The sequence below is a fragment of the Entelurus aequoreus genome, linkage group LG11, assembly GCF_033978785.1.
Source record: "Entelurus aequoreus isolate RoL-2023_Sb linkage group LG11, RoL_Eaeq_v1.1, whole genome shotgun sequence".
NCBI lineage: Eukaryota > Metazoa > Chordata > Actinopteri > Syngnathiformes > Syngnathidae > Entelurus > Entelurus aequoreus.
Window position 1 is genome coordinate 38,186,154 of NC_084741.1, and position 20,000 is coordinate 38,206,153.

General features: G+C 40.6%; 1 protein-coding gene across 2 annotated transcripts in view; it reads right to left on the reverse strand.

Moving 5' to 3' along the window:
• Nucleotides 1–1,855: 1,855 nt before the first annotated feature.
• si:dkey-238d18.4 (TBC1 domain family member 15) overlaps nucleotides 1,856–20,000 on the reverse strand; it is a 67,733-nt gene continuing 49,588 nt past the window's right edge. For both annotated transcript variants that reach the window (XM_062064230.1, XM_062064229.1), the window contains exons 8-10: nucleotides 18,793–18,941; nucleotides 18,567–18,708; nucleotides 1,856–3,371 (exon numbers count right to left, since the gene is read on the reverse strand). In XM_062064230.1, the coding sequence (XP_061920214.1) occupies nucleotides 3,203–3,371; nucleotides 18,567–18,708; nucleotides 18,793–18,941 (460 nt within the window). In that variant the 3' untranslated portion in view covers nucleotides 1,856–3,202. The remainder of the gene's footprint in view (nucleotides 3,372–18,566; nucleotides 18,709–18,792; nucleotides 18,942–20,000) is intronic.

Sequence of the window (20,000 nt, forward strand, 5' to 3'; positions counted from 1 at the left end):
ATTAAAAAGTTAAAGGCCTACTGAAACCCACTACTACCGACCGCACAGTCTGATAGTTTATATATCAATGATGAAATCTTAACATTGCAACACATGCCAATACAGCCGGGTTAACTTATAAAGTGCAATTTTAAATTTCCCGCTAAACTTCCGGTTGAAAACGTCTATGTATGATGACGTATGCGCGTGACGTCAATCGTTGAACCGGAAGTATTGGTACACCATTGAATCCAATACAAAAAGCTCTGTTTTCATCTCAAAATTCCACAGTATTCTAGACATCTGTGTTGGTGAATCTTTTGCAATTTGTTTAATGAACAATGGAGACTGCAAAGAAGAAAGTTGTAGGTGGGATTGGTGTATTAGCGGCGGACTACAGCAACACAACCAGGAGGACTTTGAGATGGATACCAGACGCGCTAGCCGCCGACCTCACCTTGACTTCCTCCGTTTCCGGGCCGCCGACCGCATCTATGATCGCCGCTCCGTCGATCGCTGGAACGCAGGTGAGCATGGGTGTTGATGAGCAGATGAGGGCTGGCGTAGGTGGATAGCTAATGTTTTTAGCATAGCTCTGTAGAGGTCCCGTTGCTAAGTTAGCTTCAATGGCGTCGTTAGCAACAGCATTGTTAAGCTTCGTCCAGCCTGCAAAGCATTAACCGTGTATTTACATGTCCATGGTTTAATAGTATTGTTGATTTTCTGTCTATCCTTCCAGTCAGGGGTTTATTTCTTTTGTTTCTATCTGCATTTAAGCCCGATGTGCTATCACTTTAGCTCCGTAGCTAAAGAGCTTCGCCGATGTATTGTCGTGGAGATGAAAGTCACTGTGAATGTCCATTTCGCGTTCTCGACTCTCATTTTCAAGAGGATATAGTATTCGAGGTGGTTTAAAATACAAATCCGTGATCCACAATAGAAAAAGGAGAAAGTGTGGAATCCAATGAACCCTTGTACCTAAGTTACGGTCAGAGCGAAAAAATATACGTCCTGCACTACACTCTAGTCCTTAACTCTCACTTTCCTCATCCACAAATCTTTCATCCTCGCTCAAATTAATGGGGTAATCGTCGCTTTATCGGTCCGAATCTCTCTCGCTGATGTAAACAATGGGAAAATGTGAGGAGTCCTTCCTCCGGTGTTAGCGACATAGGTGGGCCAATCAGATTATTTTCCTTCTAAGATAAGGAAGTTCAAGTTGAATGTCTCACTGGCGGTGCCAAAACAAAAAGGTGACGATTTAACATGTCCAACATCGTAATATGTGAAAAGCTGGGAGAAAGTTAAGAGGACACATTTTATTTCTGACGCTATATGATGCCATCAGCAGGCGAGCCATCGATGGTGACATATACAGACTTGAAGTTAAAGCTGAGTGTATTTGCTGCTTCGGGTGAAATGAGCTGTGTTGTCGAAGGAGCTATCAGTTGCTATTCCTGTTTAAATGCTGATGAAAAGGAAAATGTAAGCTACCATTAGAGCTACCATCAGAGCACACAATGAAATAAATAGTATATAAAAGTTCCCTGTTAGTTGGCACAGTAAAACACAACTTTAAAAAAAACATTACTATGACTAGAGCACAGGTATCAAACTCAAGGCCCGGGGGCCACATCTGGCCCACCCCATCATTGTATGTGGCCCGCGAAAGCCTGGGAAAAATGTGTGTTAATAAAATACTTCTTTTTTTTTTTTTTTTTTACTACAAACCCCGTTTTCATATGAGTTGGGAAATTGTGTTAGATGTAAATATAAACGGAATACAATGATTTGCAAATCCTTTTCAACCCATATTCAATTGAATGCACTACAAAGACAAGATATTTGATGTTCAAACTCATAAACTTTATTTATTTTTTGCAAATAATAATTAACTTAGAATTTCATGGCTGCAACACATGCCAAAGTAGTTGGGAAAGGGCATGTTCACCACTGTGTTACATGGCCTTTCCTTTTAACAACACTCAGTAAATGTTTGGGAACTGAGAAGACAATTTTTTTTAAGCTTCTCAGATGGAATTCTTTCCCATTCTTGCTTGATGTACAACTTAAGTTGTTCAACAGTCCGGGGGTCTCCGTTGTGGTATTTTAGGCTTCATAATGCGCCACACATTTTCAATAGGAGACAGGTCTGGACTACAGGCAGGCCAGTCTAGTACCCGCACTCTTTTACTATGAAGCCACGTTGATGTAACACGTGGCTTGGCATTTTCTTGCTGACATTTTTTGTCAAATCGTTGTTCTATACTAAATCCTTTCAGCAAAAATATGGCAATATCGCGAAATGATCAAGTATGACACATAGAATGGATCTGCCATCCCCGTTTAAATAAAAACATTTCATTTCAGTAGGCCTTTAATGACGTTTGTTTTTTCCGCATAGAATATATATCATTATAAAAATATTTCTTATGCGAAAAAAAACTTCTTGAAGTATGCATTTTTGAGTAAGTGCAGCCTCTCTCCCATGCACCTTCAGGGGTAAGAAAAAAAAATGGAGTCAATGTAGATGTACTGCACTCCTGCTTTTAAAATGCCCATAAAAAGTGGTAAATGTCTCCCGCATGTTTGAAAACCTAGCAAAATGCCACAGGTAGGAGCATGATAACCTGAATGTGCAGTAAATGAGTGTCTCCATGGTTAGGCTCTGTGTAGTACACACAAAATCCTCATTCAAAAGGTGGTCTGCACCACTTAACAATTGTACACGCAGTCTTAGTTAATAACCCGCAACACGGCCACTAATAGTATGCGCTATTTAATAGATCGCTCACACTGTTTAGAACGTGTAATTTGGATCTTAGTAAATCGGGTTCGTACTCTAGCTAACAACCAAATTCTATGAAGAAGGCAATGTTACTACTGTATTAGCACAGAAAAAAGTAATTAAATAATTAACTGTAGTAAAACCATGTGCTCATGCAGGACATTTTCTTTCATTCCCATCTGTCAACTTACAAGTTATAAGTCATTATAAATATAACTTGAAGTAACGCCACCTGTTGCGTGTCACATCCCACGAGTAAAATATCACATAACAAAGTCCGTTCTGAAGCAATCGCATTATTTCCTTTTGACATTACATGCGAGTCGATAAAAAAAAAAAACAGTTGTGTTGGTGCTTCTATCATGCGATACATTTCCCTCAGGAGGATAAACAATAATACACGAAGAAACTTTCCGGGGACTGGAATAATGTTTTCTATCTTAAAACAAATAAACAACGCAGCTGATGTAGAAAGTCCTCTTCTTTGCTCTTGTGTGCTCTGCAGTGGTTGCTCATGGAGTCCCAAGCACAGCGCTTGCAGTAGTTGAAGAAATGACGCTCCGCTTTCTTTAGCGTGCTGTTCAAGTCCAGTGTTCCCTGAAGGCTGCACACAAAGTAAACATCACATACATACAGAGACTGTAATGTTATTTGCATTCTTTGTTTACAATTGCTGGACTTGGTATACCTGCACACCGGACTCAACTTTGTAGACATTTTCAGAGAGTTGGGATGCAAAATAGTGAGCTGCAGGCAGTTTAAATCATAATAATGAACACATTTTGAAAGGGCTTAATCTCTGACCAATAACAACAACAACAAAAAAAAAATATTACTTGAATAGGAATTGGTACCAATCGATACTGGTACCCAACGATACCAATTCTGTACTTTTGTGTTTAAATGTGTTAATAAATGTTAATTGTTTCTTTTTTTTAAAGTAATTTTTTTGTATCCAACATGTAAGACTGACGTGTTGCGTTATTTTGTGTTCTTACACTTCTGTGTTGTATTTGCTAGTACTGTACATAGTAGACTCTGCAGGCAGTTGCAATGTCAAGACAGTATAGATGGCAGTAGTGTATAGACTACGACAGACTCATGCATAGAGAGAGTAGGGACAACTAAACTACAGGCACTACATTTGCTACCAAGGACTTGTGTGGCTGTAATGTTAGTCTTCCTGACAAAATAAACCATAATACCATGTCTAAATATAGTTTTAAACATACTCCAGCTCATAAACGTACAATAAAACATGCTTTTTTTGTCAAAATATAATATTTCGGCCGTATTTAATGTACTTCACTATATATCAATCAATCAATCAATGTTTATTTATATAGCCCTAAATCACAAGTGTCTCATTCATTCATGCAGTGTTTTGTGACCAGCAGGCTATCAAACACACTATCGACTGCAAGCTAAACCTACACAGAACGACCAAAAAAAACGTATTACCCTCAATTTGCCAATATTCTCATTAGCTTTGGGCCAACAATTACACAGAAATTGACTTTTTTGTGATGTACAGTATGTCAACTGTGGTGGCTGCCTCAAATGTGTGTGTGTGTGTGTATATATATATATATATATATATATATATATATATATATATATATATATATATATATATATATATATATATATGTTTATATGTGTATATATATATATATATATATATATATATGTTTATATGTGTATATATATATATATATATATATATATATGTTTATATGTGTATATATGTATATATGTATATATATATATATATATATATATATATGTATGTATGTATGTATATATGTATATATATATATATATATATATGTATATATATGTATATATATATATATACATACATATACATACATATACATATATAAACAGTATATATATATATATATATATATATATATATATATATATATATATATATATATATATATATATATATATATATATAAACCGTATATATATATATATATATAAACAGTATATATATATATATAAACAGTATATATATATATATATATATATATATATATATATATATATATATATATATATATATATATATTTATATATATATATATATATACACATGTGTATATACATATACATGTATCCATATATATACACATACTGTATACCGCACAAGCCAATAGTTAGAACACAAATTCTCCTCATTCAATGCGTTTTCATGACTATTTACATTGTAGATTGTCACTGAAGGCATCAAAACTGTCATGTCTGTTGATCATGTTTTTGTTTTGGCCATGTGTTGTTTGTTTTTTGGACTCTTTTTAGTTCTTGGTTGCACTTCCTGGTTTGTTTGTTTCCATAGCAACTCATTAGTTTTCACCTGGTTCACATCGTCATGTCACGCACCTGTTCACGTTCAGAGTCACGCACCTGTTTTCACTGATCATGTCACTATATAAGCTTTTCTGTTTCTGTTGTTCGTCCTTGCGACATCACATTCACACTCCTGCCACTCTGTTCACGCTCATGATCCATGCTGCTCTTTTTCATGCTTTTTCCTCATGCCAAGTAAGTTTTGTTTAATAGTTTTTGTGCCCTTGTGCAAGTCTTTTGTTTTGTATAGCCAAGTTTTCTACCTCCACTGTGAGCGCCTTTTGTTTATTCCTTTTTTTATTGTTAAATAAACATGTATTTAAATTCACGCCTCGCACGCGCCAATTTTCCGTTGCCTTCTGGGAGAACCAACCACGCCAGGGACCAAGTCCTGACAGTATGTTGCCAGCAGAAAAATTCTCCCGCACAAAAATTGGACGTTTTTGACGAGGCTTCTTGGGCGGTCCTGCGCGCGATGGAGGAGGAAACTCTGCGCTACTCCTCCATGGAGCACAGAGACATGATGTGGGCGCCAGATGGAAGACTGGTGCCATTGTGCTCCATTTGGTCCGAGGACGACGTTGGCACGTTGGCACGTCGCCCCAGCCGCGGAAGCGTCGCCCAAGACGGAGGACTTCCGCAAAGAGAGAGGACGCCTCACTTCCGCAAGCTCCTCCCCCTCCGGGCGGAAGCAAGCAGCAGGCAGCCCAGCTTCGCCCTGATGACTTCACAGACCAGGATTTTTTTTTCAAGACTTTTTCTTTTGATCACTCCCCTCCAGCAAAAGACTCTAAACCCATAAACATGATACAACACTATCAGAACATGATTTTGGACATTAGAGCAAGTAAATCCAAGCCACCCAAATTCCATGCCCCGCCCCCCAGGACTCAAGCCACGCCCAAGTCACAAACATTTTTTTTCTCTCCCAATCAATCCCAGGTGGGGAAGAATAAAATACTTTTTGGACAATTAAAAGGGGAGGATTCTGCCCCCCTCCTGACCTCTCTCCACCCACCCCAAAAGACGGTTCCGGAGCGCGTCTGGGATCCGCTCCTTGAGGGGGGGGGGGGGGGGGGGGGGGGGGGGCTAGGGCTGGGAACTGTTCAGGTGGGGCAGTTCTTCGGTCTGCCAAGCCACAGCCTCCAGCACGGCCGCCACCACCAGTCTTTCGGCCTGCTAAGCCGCAACCTCCGGTTCGGCCACCACCACCGGTATTTCCACGCTGCCAAGCTCCAGTTGCTGCACCACGCTGCCAAGCTCCAGTTGCTGCACCACGCTGCCAAGCTCCAGTTGCTGCACCACGCTGCCAAGCTCCAGTTGCTGCACCACGGCTGGCACCCGTCGCAGCACCACGGCTGGCCCCCGTCGCAGCACCAGCCCCACCACGCCAAGACCCACCACGCCGAGCTCCGGTACCAGCTCCACGACGGCAAGCTCCGGTACCAGCTCCACGACGGCAAGCTCTGGTACCAGCTCCACGACGGCAAGCTCCGGTACTAGCTCCACACCAAGACCAAGACCCACGCCAAGACCAAGACCCACGCCAAGACCCTGACCCACGCCAAGACCAAGACCCTGACCCATGCCAAGACCAAGACCCTGACCCACGCCAAGACAAAGACCAAGACCCCCCAAGCCAAGACAAAGACCAAGACCCCCCAAGCCAAGACAAAGACCAAGACCCCCCAAGCCAAGACAAAGACCAAGCACCACCATGCCAAGACAAAGACCCGCCACGCCAAGCTTTGCCGCCCGACGCACCACGCCAAGCCTCGCCGTCTGCTGCACCTGCGTCATCTGCTCCTGCCACGATGACAACGCATCCACCTCCTAGTCAGCCACGGATGTGGCCATTCCATGGGCGTCCGCCACGCCAGGTTTGCCGACCTCCTCGTCGGCCACGAATGTGGCCATTCCCAGGTCGTCCACCTCGTCTGGTACAGCGGCGCTCTACGCGTCGCCGGCATCTAACTCTGCCCCGGTGGATTCGGGGACACCTGGTCTGGCGACCCACCGCCATGTCCCCCTCCCGCCCTCCCATGACTCTTGATCCTGCCTTGTTTTATTTGTTTTTGGACATCTGGGATCTGTCCTTAAGGGAGGGGCTCTGTCATGTCTGTTGATCATGTTTTTGTTTTGGTCATGTGTTGTTTGTTTTTTGGACTCTTTTTAGTTCTTGGTTGCACTTCCTGGTTTGTTTGTTTCCATAGCAACTCATTAGTTTTCACCTGGTTCACATCGTCATGTCACGCACCTGTTCACGTTTAGAGTCACGCACCTGTTTTCACTGATCATGTCACTATATAAGCTTTTCTGTTTCTGTTGTTCGTCCTGGCGACATCACATTCACACTCCTGCCACTCTGTTCACGCTCATGATCCATGCTGCTCTTTTTCATGCTTTTTCCTCATGCCAAGTAAGTTTTGTTTAATAGTTTTTGTGCCCTTGTGCAAGTCTTTTGTTTTGTATAGCCAAGTTTTCTACCTCCACTGTGAGCGCCTTTTGTTTATTCCTTTTTTGTTGTTAAATAAACATGTATTTAAATTCACGCCTCGCACGCGCCAATTTTCCGTTGCCTTCTGGGAGAACCAACCACGCCAGGGACCAAGTCCTGACAAAAACTATGAATGAACACGTGGAGTTATGTACTTAACAAAAAAAGATGAAATAACTGAAAACACGTTTTATATTATAGTTTCTTCAAAATAGCCACCCTTTGTTCTGATTAATGCTTTGCACACTCTTGGCATTCTCTCGATGAGCTTCAAGTACACCTGTGAAGTGAAAACCATTTCAGGTGACTACCTCTTGAAGCTTATCGAGAGAATGCCAAGAGTGTGCGAAAAAGTAATCAGAGCAAAGGGTGGCTATTTTGAAGAAACTAGAATATAAAACAGGTTTTCAGTTATTTCACCTTTTTTTTGTTAAGTACATAACTTCACATGTGTTCATTCATAGTTTTGATGCCTTCAGTGACAATCTACAATGTAAATAGTCATGAAATAAAGAAAACACATTGAATGAGGAGAAGGTGTGTCCAAACTTTTGGCCTGTACTGTATAATATATATATACAAATATGTATACTATACTGTATATATATATTTTATATATTATGTATTTTTATATATATTTTTTACCATAAATAACTGACTATTGATTTTGATTTACTTGTATGTTTGTAATCATGAAAATCAATTAAAAACATCAATAACATAACAAGTAGTCTTTGCCGTTTAGTTAAATCTGCCAGTCTTGTCTTTTGTTGAGCCCTACAAAGTGTTTATACTGTAAGTATTGTACTTGATTGTAACATACATCTTAGTTGTAGTTTTAAATACCAAATTTAGAAGAGTTGAAGTCGCCAGGTAAAATCACTAACGGTAATCTTTAGCATATACCGTATATGGCAAATTCTAAAAGTATATTAGCATCGAGCTAGCACATTTTGAAAAGTGCAGCCTTACTGCTCTTTTGAGCACCTTCTGGCTTAGATTGAATTGAAAATTGTAACATTGAGTCCGCTCTGATAGCTTGACTGCTTTTTTACCTTTTTTACGCCAGTTTGTAATCGGACGTGACGTCACATGCAACAAAGTTTATCGAAACATGCCGCCGTTGGATTTTACGTAAATCGATGACCGATACGACGGTTTTCGGTTGGTGTTCGGCAGTATCTATCAAAGTACTGAATTTGGTAGCCATCTCTAAACTTGATACAGCTTTGATTAAAGTGGCCTTGTACTGATAATTCCAGGGGCTTTTAAATTGCTATCTGCCTTATTCTCATCTCAACTCTCGGATTTGGCAGCCTTCTTCCCGCAACCGCGCCTACTCTGTTGCGACTGGTATATGGGTCGAGGGTTGGCTCCACTCCCTCACCCCCACCTGCTGCCACTGCTCACAGCTCTACAGCGACACACAGTTAAGTGCTAAGGCTCAAAAATCACATTGCAACTCCTGGGCAGCTGCTCACCACAATCAGGATGTGCAAAGATAGAACCCTAATGGTGCCCTTTCTGCTGGAGCCCAATTTTCTTTCAATTCATGTAAGAAGAAAAAAATACTCTCAGTAATCAATTCCCCCGAAATATATTTTGATATCTATACGAGGCATTTATTTCAGTTATTGTGAGACTGTTTGTGAAATCCCCTGTCGTTGTTTGGTGCAAAATTAGCCACAGCATTATTAGTGTCGTTGAAAACATTGTGTTCCTACTAGTACGACATTTCCTAGACAAAACAGAAAAACAAGGCAAAGTCTTGCCCAAATGGAGTCGAATCTACTTTCCTTGTGTCACTGGTTGCCGTTTTAACTACTTCACCATTAATTTCAAAATCGAGGTTGAATGGGCAGGCAAATTATTTTACCAGTTTTACTGTTATGCAAATTAGACATGTTCACCAGTCCTGTTTAATTTAATATGAAATGAAATAAGTGAAATGAAATAAGTGAAATGAAATAAGTTTATTTCGGTCATATAATCAACCATTAACCATTTTGTGTGACAGTACAGTACAAATTATACATATATAACAATCATACACATTTACACACAAAAAGAAAAGAAAAGAAAAAGCATGACCGAAAAAGGAATAGGCTGAAGCCAAGGCTTATATTTGCCTATCCTATACCTTCACTGAAAATAAGATTACCTGGAACATCAACATTAAAAAGAAAAAAAAATCAATGGGATGAAAGTAATCGTTGCTATATTTTATAATTTTCAATTATTTCACCTTTCAATGTTTTCTTAAACCTTAACAAATGTCATGTCTGTGTTGATCATGTTTTTGTTTTGCTTGGTTTTTGGACACTTTTTAGTTCTTGTCTTCACTCCCTTGCTTTGTCACCATAGCAACCATTAGTTTCACCTGGTTCACATTGTCATGTCACGCACCTGTTCACGGTTAGTCACGCACCTGTTTTCACTTATCATGTCACTATATAAGCTTTTCTGTTTCTGTTGTTCGTCCTGGCGACATCACACACCTTCTCCACACAAATTTATGCTCTGCACCTGTTTACCATAGTTCTTGTTTCATCTCATGCCAAGTAAGTTTTGTTTATTGTTCATAGTTTTGTGCCCACGTGCATGTCTTTTGTTTCATAGTCTAGTTTTCTACTTCCGCATTTGTGCGCGCCTTTTGTTTGTACCTTTTTGTTTGAGTTAAAAGATTAAACATGTCCTCACCTGCACGCCACGTATGGTCCAATTCATTTGCACCACGGGAGAGCAAACCACGCCACAGACAAAGTCTTGACAGATGTCGCCAGCATAAGAGTTCTCCCGCAAGATTGGACAAAGGAACGTGGGAGGTCCTGCGCGCCATGGAAGCAGAGACACTCCGCCATTCCCCCATGGAGCGCAGGGATCTCATGTGGGGTCCGACCGGCAAACTGGTGCCGATCAGCTCCGTTTGGCCCGGGGACGTTGGCACGTCATCCCTGTCCCGGAAGCGGCGCTCCAGACCGAGGACGTCAGGGAAGGTGAGCGGACAGCACGCTGCGCTCCTGCAAGCTCCTCCCCCTCCGGGCGGAAATGGGCCACAGCCTGCCCGGCTTAGCCAGGATGACATCATAGACCAAGATTTTTTTTTCCTGAATTCTTTTTCTTTTGATCACCCGCCCCCAGCAAAAGACTCTAAGTCCAAGATAGAGCACTATCAAAACATGTTTTTAGAAATAAGAGCATGTCAATCACAGTCACCCAGTTTTCATGCCCCGCCCCCCAAGACTCAAACCCCGCCCCCGTCACAAATTTTTTCTTTTTATCCACCCACAAAAGCCCAGGTGGGGGGGAAGGAAAGACATTTTGGACAATTTAGAGGGGAGGATTTAGCCCCCCTCCTGACCTCCCTCCACCCACCCCAAAAGACGGTTCCAGACCGCGGGGAGCGCGTCTGGGATCCGCTCCTTGAGGGGGGGGCTAGGGCTGGGAAATGTTCAGGTGGGGTGGTTCAGCATCGCCTTGCCAAGCCACAGCCTCCAGCACGACCTCCACCACCAGTCTTTCGTCACGCCAAGCCACAGCCTCCAGCACGACCCCCACCACCTGTCTTTCGACCTGCCAAACCACAGCCACCAGCACGGCCACCACCACCAGTTTTTCGACCATTCCAAGATCCACCTGCTCCACGCCCAGCTCCACGCCAAGCCCCACCACGCCAAGCGCCACCAGTACCTGCTCCACGCCAAGCGCCACCAGTACCTGCTCCACGCCAAGCGCCACCAGTACCTGCTCCACGCCAAGCGCCGCCAGTACCTGCTCCACGCCAAGCGCCGCCAGTCGCAGCTCCACGACGCCAAGCGCCGCCAGTCGCAGCTCCACGACGCCAAGCGCCGCCAGTCGCAGCTTCACGACGCCAAGCGCCGCCAGTCGCAGCTTCACGACGCCAAGTGCCGCCAGTCGCAGCTTCACGACGCCAAGTGCCGCCAGTCGCAGCTTCACGACGCCAAGTGCCGCCAGTCGCAGCTTCACGACGCCAAGTGCCGCCAGTCGCAGCTTCACGACGCCAAGTGCCGCCAGTCGCAGCTTCACGACGCCTAGTGCCGCCAGTCGCAGCTTCACGACGCCTAGTGCCGCCAGTCGCAGCTTCACGATGCCCAGTGCCGCCAGTCGCAGCTCCACGACGCCCAGTGCCGCCAGTCGCAGCTCCACGACGCCCAGTGCCGCCAGTCGCAGCTCCACGACAAAACCAAGCACCGCCACGCCAAGACCAAATCCAAGCACCGCCACGCCAAGACCAACCACGCCAAGACCAACCACGCCAAGACCAAGTCCAAGACCAACCACGCCAAGTCCAAGACCAAGACCAACCACGCCAAGTCCAAGACCAAGACCAACCACGCCAAGACCAAGACCAAGACCCCCCACGCCAAGACCAAGACCCACGCCAAGACCAAGACCCTCGCCAAGACCAAGACCCAGACCCTCGCCAAGACCCTCGCCAAGACCAAGACCCTCGCCAAGACCCGCCACGCCGAGACTCTCCGCCTGACGCACCACGCCGAGCTTCGCTGCCTGCTTCGTCTGCTGCACCTGCGTCATCGGCTGCTTCCACGCCTGCAACGACGACGACGCGCCTGCCTCCTCGTCTGCCACGAATGTGGCCACTACCTGGTCGTCCGCCACGCCAAGTGCGCCGACCTCCTCGTCGGCCATGGATATGGCCATTCCCAGGTCGCCCACCTCGCCTGGTACAGCGGCGCTCTACGCGTCGCCGCCACCTGACTCTGCCCCGGTGGATTCGGGGCCACTTGGCCTGGCGACCCACCGCCATGTCCCCTTCCCGCCCTCCCATGACTCTTGATCCTGTTTTTTTTTTTTGGACATCTGGGATCTGTCCGTAAGGGGGGGGCTCTGTCATGTCTGTGTTGATCATGTTTTTGTTTTGCTTGGTTTTTGGACACTTTTTAGTTCTTGTCTTCACTCCCTTGCTTTGTCACCATAGCAACCATTAGTTTCACCTGGTTCACATTGTCATGTCACGCACCTGTTCACGGTTAGTCACGCACCTGTTTTCACTTATCATGTCACTATATAAGCTTTTCTGTTTCTGTTGTTCGTCCTGGCAACATCACACACCTTCTCCACACAAATTTATGCTCTGCACCTGTTTACCATAGTTCTTGTTTCATCTCATGCCAAGTAAGTTTTGTTTATTGTTCATAGTTTTGTGCCCACGTGCATGTCTTTTGTTTCATAGTCTAGTTTTCTACTTCCGCATTTGTGCGCGCCTTTTGTTTGTACCTTTTTGTTTGAGTTAAAAGATTAAACATGTCCTCACCTGCACGCCACGTATGGTCCAATTCATTTGCACCACGGGAGAGCAAACCACGCCACAGACAAAGTCTTGACAACAAAGAAGTACATGTCTTCAACACATCACTGAGCTTGTTCCACCATTTAACTCCTAAAACTGAAATACATTTGTATTTTGTATTCGTTCTTGCTTTACATATTTCAAAAAACAATATCCCCGTAAATTATAGTTTTCTCCTCTTAATTGAAATAACCTAAGAATACAAGCTGGAAGGCTGTTGTTCTTTACTCGAAACATAATTTCCATTGTTTTTAAAAACACAATATCTGAAAATTTTAACACATTAGAACTAATAAATAATGGATTGGTATGTTCATAGTAGCACGCTTTGTGTATTATTCTAATGACCCTTTTTTGAAGTTTAATTATTGGGTCTACGTTTGTTTTATAAACATTTCCCCAAACTTCAACACAATATGTTAAATATGGAAAAATAAAAGAATAATATAACATATGCAAACATTTCTTATTTGGCATGTGTTTTACTTTATAAAGAATAGCAATGGATTTGGATATTTTTCCCTTTATATATTCAATATGCGGTTTCCAACATAATTTATGATCAATTATTATTCCCAAGAATTTAGTTTCATATACTCTATCAATTTCCACTTGATTTAATTTTAATTTTGCTTCACAGTTTGTCCTTGCACCACTAAACACCATAAACTTAGTTTTCTTATCATTTAATGATAACTTATTAATATCAAACCATTTTTTTAGCTGAATCAACTCAACCTCTATTATCCTCAACACTTCAAGTCTTCTCCTGAACAATATACATTTGTATCATCTGCAAACATAATAAATTTCAATTTATTAGACACTGAACAAATATCATTTAAATATAGTATAAATAACTTAGGTCCCAATACCGAGCCTTGTGGCACCCCGCAAGTTACTCTTCTTGGCTGTGATTTAGTCTTATTAATTTCCACATATTGAGATCTATTACTTAAATAACTACTTAACCACTGTTGTGAAACACCTCTTATGCCATAGTTTTCCAATTTTTGCAGAAGTAAGGAATGATCGATTGTGTCAAAAGCTTTACATAAGTCAATAAATACTCCAACGGTGTGTTGTTTCTTTTCTATTGCTGTAGCTACGTTTTCTACAAAGTCCATCACCGCTAGGGATGTAGATCGATTACTCCTGAACCCATACTGCTGATCATTCAGTAGCTCATGTTTGTCAATGAACTGATCAAGTCTATTTACAAATAATTTCTCAATAATTTTTGCAAATTGAGGTAGTAGAGACACAGGTCTATAATTTGAGACCATGTGTTTATCACCATTTTTATAAATTGGAATAACTTTAGCAATTTTCATTTTGTCAGGAAAAGTTCAAGTTGATAAAGATTTATTACATATATAAGTAAACGGCTTCAGGACACAATCCACCACTTCTTTAACAAGTGACATATCCACGTTGTTACCATCGACAGATTTTTTGTTTTTAAACTTTCTAACCATTTCTAACACATCACTTTCACAAACTCCACCAAGAAACATTGAATTTTTAATGTCAGATACACGCTTTAACTTTTTCTCATCATTCATATTAAAATTTATATTTTTTGCCAAATTTGGGCCAACATTCACAAAAAACGTATTGAATTCCTCAGCTATTTCTTCTATATTTTCAATAATTGAGTTGTCATCTTTTACCAGATAAGCTGTAAAATCCTTTTTGCTAGATTTTTTAATCATTGTATTAAGCACATTCCAGGTTTCAATGATATTATTTTTATGTTTATGCAGCAATTGTTCATAATAGTTTTTTTGTTGCAGCCTCATGATACATGTCAATCTGTTTTTATACTTTTTATATTTGTCCTCATTTTCTGTTGTTCGATGCTTAATAAATTCCTTGTAAAGCCTTTTTTTTTTTTTTTTTACAGGCTTTTACTAAACCCCCTGTTATCCATGGTTTCTCCCTCTTTTTAGTATTTTGCTTATATTCTCTCAATGGACAATGACGGTCATAAAGTGTCAGAAATATATCCAGGAATGTATCGTATGCTTCATTAGTGTCCTCCACAAAAACATTTTGCCAATCCTGATTTAAAAGATCAGCCTTGAATGCCTTAACTGCTTCTGGTGATTTTATTCTAACAAAGTTATTTATTTGTCTTTTTGTTTGTAAGTTTTTCTCCTTGTTCATTTGGATCACTGTAAAGACAGGCAAGTGATCACTTACATCAGTCACTAAGAGTCCACTTTTTCTATTCCCATCAAATACATTTATAAAAATATTGTCAATCAGTGTTAAGCTGTCCTTTGTTATTCTGCTAGGTTTTACAATTAGTGGAAAGAAACTCAAGCTAAACATAAGATTAACAAAATCAGTGGTTTTCATGTGATCATTAAATTTCATCAAATCAATGTTGAAGTCACCACAAATCAAGATCACCTTATCATTATGTCTTTCATATAACTCAAACATTTTCTTATTAAATTGATCAATGCATGATCCTGGAGTTCTATAAATACAACTAATTAATATGTTTTTGGATCTTTCAGCACTGATTTCAATAGTTACACATTCCATCAGATTGTCAATAGCAGTTGTCATGTCAGCAATCAGCCTACATTTGAGAGAGGACATCACAGACAATACAACACCCCGTCCCCTTTTGTTCATCCTGTTTTGCCAAAACATTTCATATCCCTCTAATCCATCCAGTAATTCCTTACTATCACTCAACCAAGTCTCTGAAATTGCTATTATGGTAAACCTTTGCTGTATTTGTTTAAGATACTCTTTAATTTTGGAAAAGTTACTGTAAAGACTCCTGCTGTTGAAATGAATCACAGAAAAGCCTTCCATTTTAACATTTGAATTAAACTGTTCGTCAGTATAATACTCACAGTCCACATTAGAGTCCTGATAGAAGTGAATATCTGGGTCAATGTTATTTTCTAACTCATAGCATTTATGATCATGATAGTCAAAAGACTTGAATTTTGTGCAGCTCATTTGTTCTTCCATCATGTTGGTTGTCCACACTGTTTCTCTGCACACAGTACACAATAAACAAGGAACATTTCCCCACTATTCCACTTGTTTATCATCATCATCTTTTTCATTGATATTGTTCAAGTTCCTTCAAGTCTCTGACCACTAATACCCTTGCTTGTTCTGGTGGACCATTCAATCTAATCATTACTTTACAGTTCCTTGTAATATCATAACTGATGGGATGAAAGGTGGGTCTAAAGTTGCGCTACGGTATGGTACAAAAGTCTGGTGAAATACAGTATATTGTACAGCCCTTCCTCCTTTATCGCTGTCATTTAATTCCAGATATCACCACGGCAAATGTGTTTCCGCAAAGTAGGAATCATCCTTTTTAATTCAAATGTGTTCATAGCTAGAGTATAAAAAACAGTTTAAAGGTTATTTCATAAAAATGTTTTTCAACACTATGTGAGCCCTCTGTCAGGTTTGTCACTGACAGTTTAGTTATGTTTTGAGTTTTTCCTCTGTTTGTCTTTATTTCCTGTCAGCGCTTTTATTTTGTTTGTTTCCTGCTTGTCTCCCTGAGCGCTGCTTCCCCTCAGCTGCGGCTGATTGGCACCTGGCCACACCTGGTGTCAATCAGCCAGCTACTATTTAAACCTCCCTTGCCATCCAGTCTGTGCTGGAATATTGTCGCTACTACATGTCATTATGATTGTCAATGTCATTAATACTTATCGTTGTAGCTGTGACTACTTCTGTTCACTCTGCTCATGTCATAGTTCCTTCGTGTCACAGTAAGTGTTTTTGTTTCTTGTCCACAGTTAGCCTTTGTGCTAGTTTTTGTTCATAGCCAAGTTTGTTCTCCGCCTTGTGCGCGCCTTTTGTTTGTACCCTTTTGTTTATTCTTGTTTTAGTGTTAAATTAAATCATGTTTTCCTGCACCAAGCCTGCCGTCTCTGCATCTTGGGGTTCGTCACCTACACGCTGTGACACCCCCTAGACATGAAATAAGACCTTTTAGACACATTTATACTCTTTCAATCCAATATAGCAATGCTTCTGAGGCTTAGCCAATCAGTGGCCATGATACTGAATAGCGTGATCTGTTCGCTTTGTTCTCATCTAGTGACTGATACTACTGTAGTACTGAGTTTTTTAGTTTATTTAGTCTTTTTTTATGCATGAAAAAAACAATTACACACACTACATAATATATATATATGTATATATATATATATATATATATATGTATATATATGTGTATATATATATATATATATATATATATATATATATATATATATATATATATATATATATATATATATATATATATATATATATATATATATATATATATACTACCGTTCAAAAGTTTGGGGTCACCCAAACAATTTTGTGGAATAGCCTTCATTTCTAAGAACAAGAATAGACTGTCGAGTTTCAGATGAAAGTTCTCTTTTTCTGGCCATTTTGAGCGTTTAATTGACCCCACAAATGTGATGCTCCAGAAACTCAATCTGCTCAAAGGAAGGTCAGTTCTGTAGCTTCTGTAACGAGCTAAACTGTTTTCAGATGTGTGAACATGATTGCACGAGGGTTTTCTAATCATCAATTAGCCTTCTGAGCCAATGAGCAAACACATTGTACCATTAGAACACTGGAGTGATAGTTGCTGGAAATGGGCCTCTATACACCTATGTAGATATTGCACCAAAAACCAGACATTTGCAGCTAGAATAGTCATTTACCACAGTAGCAATGTATAGAGTGTATTTCTTTAAAGTTAAGACTAGTTTAAAGTTATCTTCATTAAAAAGTACAGTGCTTTTCCTTAAAAAATAAGGACATTTCAATGTGACCCCAAACTTTTGAACGGTAGTGTGTGTATATATATATATATATATATATATATATATATATATATATATATATATATATATATATATATATATATATATATATATATATATATATATGTGTGTGTGTATTTATTTATATATTAATTGTTGTGCAAAGTAACTAGGGATGACTGCATATCATTACTGTGATGCTGTTTTTGCTTTAACACTGTCTGAAAACAGTAAAAGAAAATAATTTGCGAACTGTACACATTTAGGTTTTTTTTAAATTTTAGTTTAATTTAATGATTTTTTTTGTGTGATGGTGTCCTTTTTCTGGCTTAAGAAACCTGCCCTCAAAATGTGCACGTGCCTGACCACAATCCTATTTTTTGGCGGCCATGGAATTGTCCTTATTTTCTCCTTTCTCCCCTTATAGGACATAGGAAGAATTAAATATTGGATATTAGTGTCGAACAGCTGAAGTCGCGAGAGCAGAGGAGCAGTGACTTAGCCCGGTGAACAAAACTGTTTTCCATTGCTACCTTACCCCAGTTTGTATACAGAATTCTTACGTCCAAAAAAACATTTTCTCAATGTCATTTTCAAGAAAAGCGACACGGTATTGTGCAGTGGTCACAATGAAGTTGCCAAATATTCGTACTTCTCATACTTCCTAAAATTGTGAGTTGAGAAATGAGAGTATAACATTTTAAACATACACATAAGTGGGATAGAGCCCTTTTAAATTATGGGTCTAATTTTGTGGTCAGTGGGTGGATGTTTTAGCACAATGCCAACCTGCTGGTGAACTGAATCAGCTGGACTTCATCTCGACATTGCAGCAGAGTGTCTCTGTGGTCCAGCAAGATGGCCGCACAGATAAACAACTCAAATGTGAAGTCTGTGTTGACAGCCTGAAGCTGTGACTCGCACCCATCATCTGGAAAAACATGCATACATATGCATATATATATGCATATATTTTATTTTTATTTTTTATGGCCACTTCAGCTGGAGGTTTCACCTGTGCAATATGTTTGTGCCAGCCTTTCCTGATGACGGGCTCGGTCTACTTGCTGGGAAATGAGCTCCAGGTGGTCGCAACTCAGGATCTCGAATAAACGAAGAGCGTCACTGTGTTCGAACTCTCTCTGGAAACCAAGCAGCAGCCATCTGAGGTGCACACACACACACACACACACACACACACACACACACACACACACACACACACACACACACACACACACACACACACACACACACACACAGACACACACAGACACACACACACACACAGACACACACACACACACACACGCACACACACACACACACACACACACACACACGCTGTTAAGGCCAAAGTTAAACATTTTTTTTTAGATATGAGGGAAAAAAAGTGTCAAAGGAGCGGAACATTTTTCACTCTTTCTCAATACATCAATTTATTGTTAATTTAACTCCCCTAGGAGGCGCTAGAGAACTCCGGGGAGGTGCAGAACCTAGAGAAAAATTAAGAAAACATATTTTTCAAACATACTAACCTAACTTTAGTTATGGCAAAAGCAAAATGTATTATTTTTTAGTTCCTATAGCAGTGGTTCTTAACCTGGGTTCGGTGAGTCGGGCTCAGGGGTTCGGCGGAGGTCAAGACACACCCGACTCATCGTGTAAATAAAAACTTCTCCCTATCGGCGTACTACGGATATGGCAACAGCAGAAGTCACACTGATTTGCAGGTGTGTAATTTGTTGTGAGTTTATGCACTCTGTTGGTTTTGTTCTTTGAACAAGGTGATGTTCATGTACGGTTAATTTTGTGCACCAGTAACAAAACATGGTAAAACTTTAGTATGGGGAACATATTCACCATTAATTAGTTGCTTATTAACATGCAAGTTAGTAAGATATTGGCTCTTAACTAGTCATTAAGTACTTATTAATGCCTTATTTGGCATGGCCTTATTACAACCCTAACCCTCTAACCATGGCCCTAACCCTCTAACCCCAACCCTAACCAAATAACTCTAAATTAAGTCTTTCTTACTTAGAATATGTTCCCCATACTAAAGTGTTCCCAAAAACATATAACTTTGTCTTGAATTTGAAAAAAACCCAACATTTTATTTTTCACTAAAGAAGGGTCGGTGAATGCGCATATGCAACTGGTGGGGTTCGGTACCTCCAACAAGGTTAAGAACCACTGTCCTATAGTGAGAATTACTGAAAG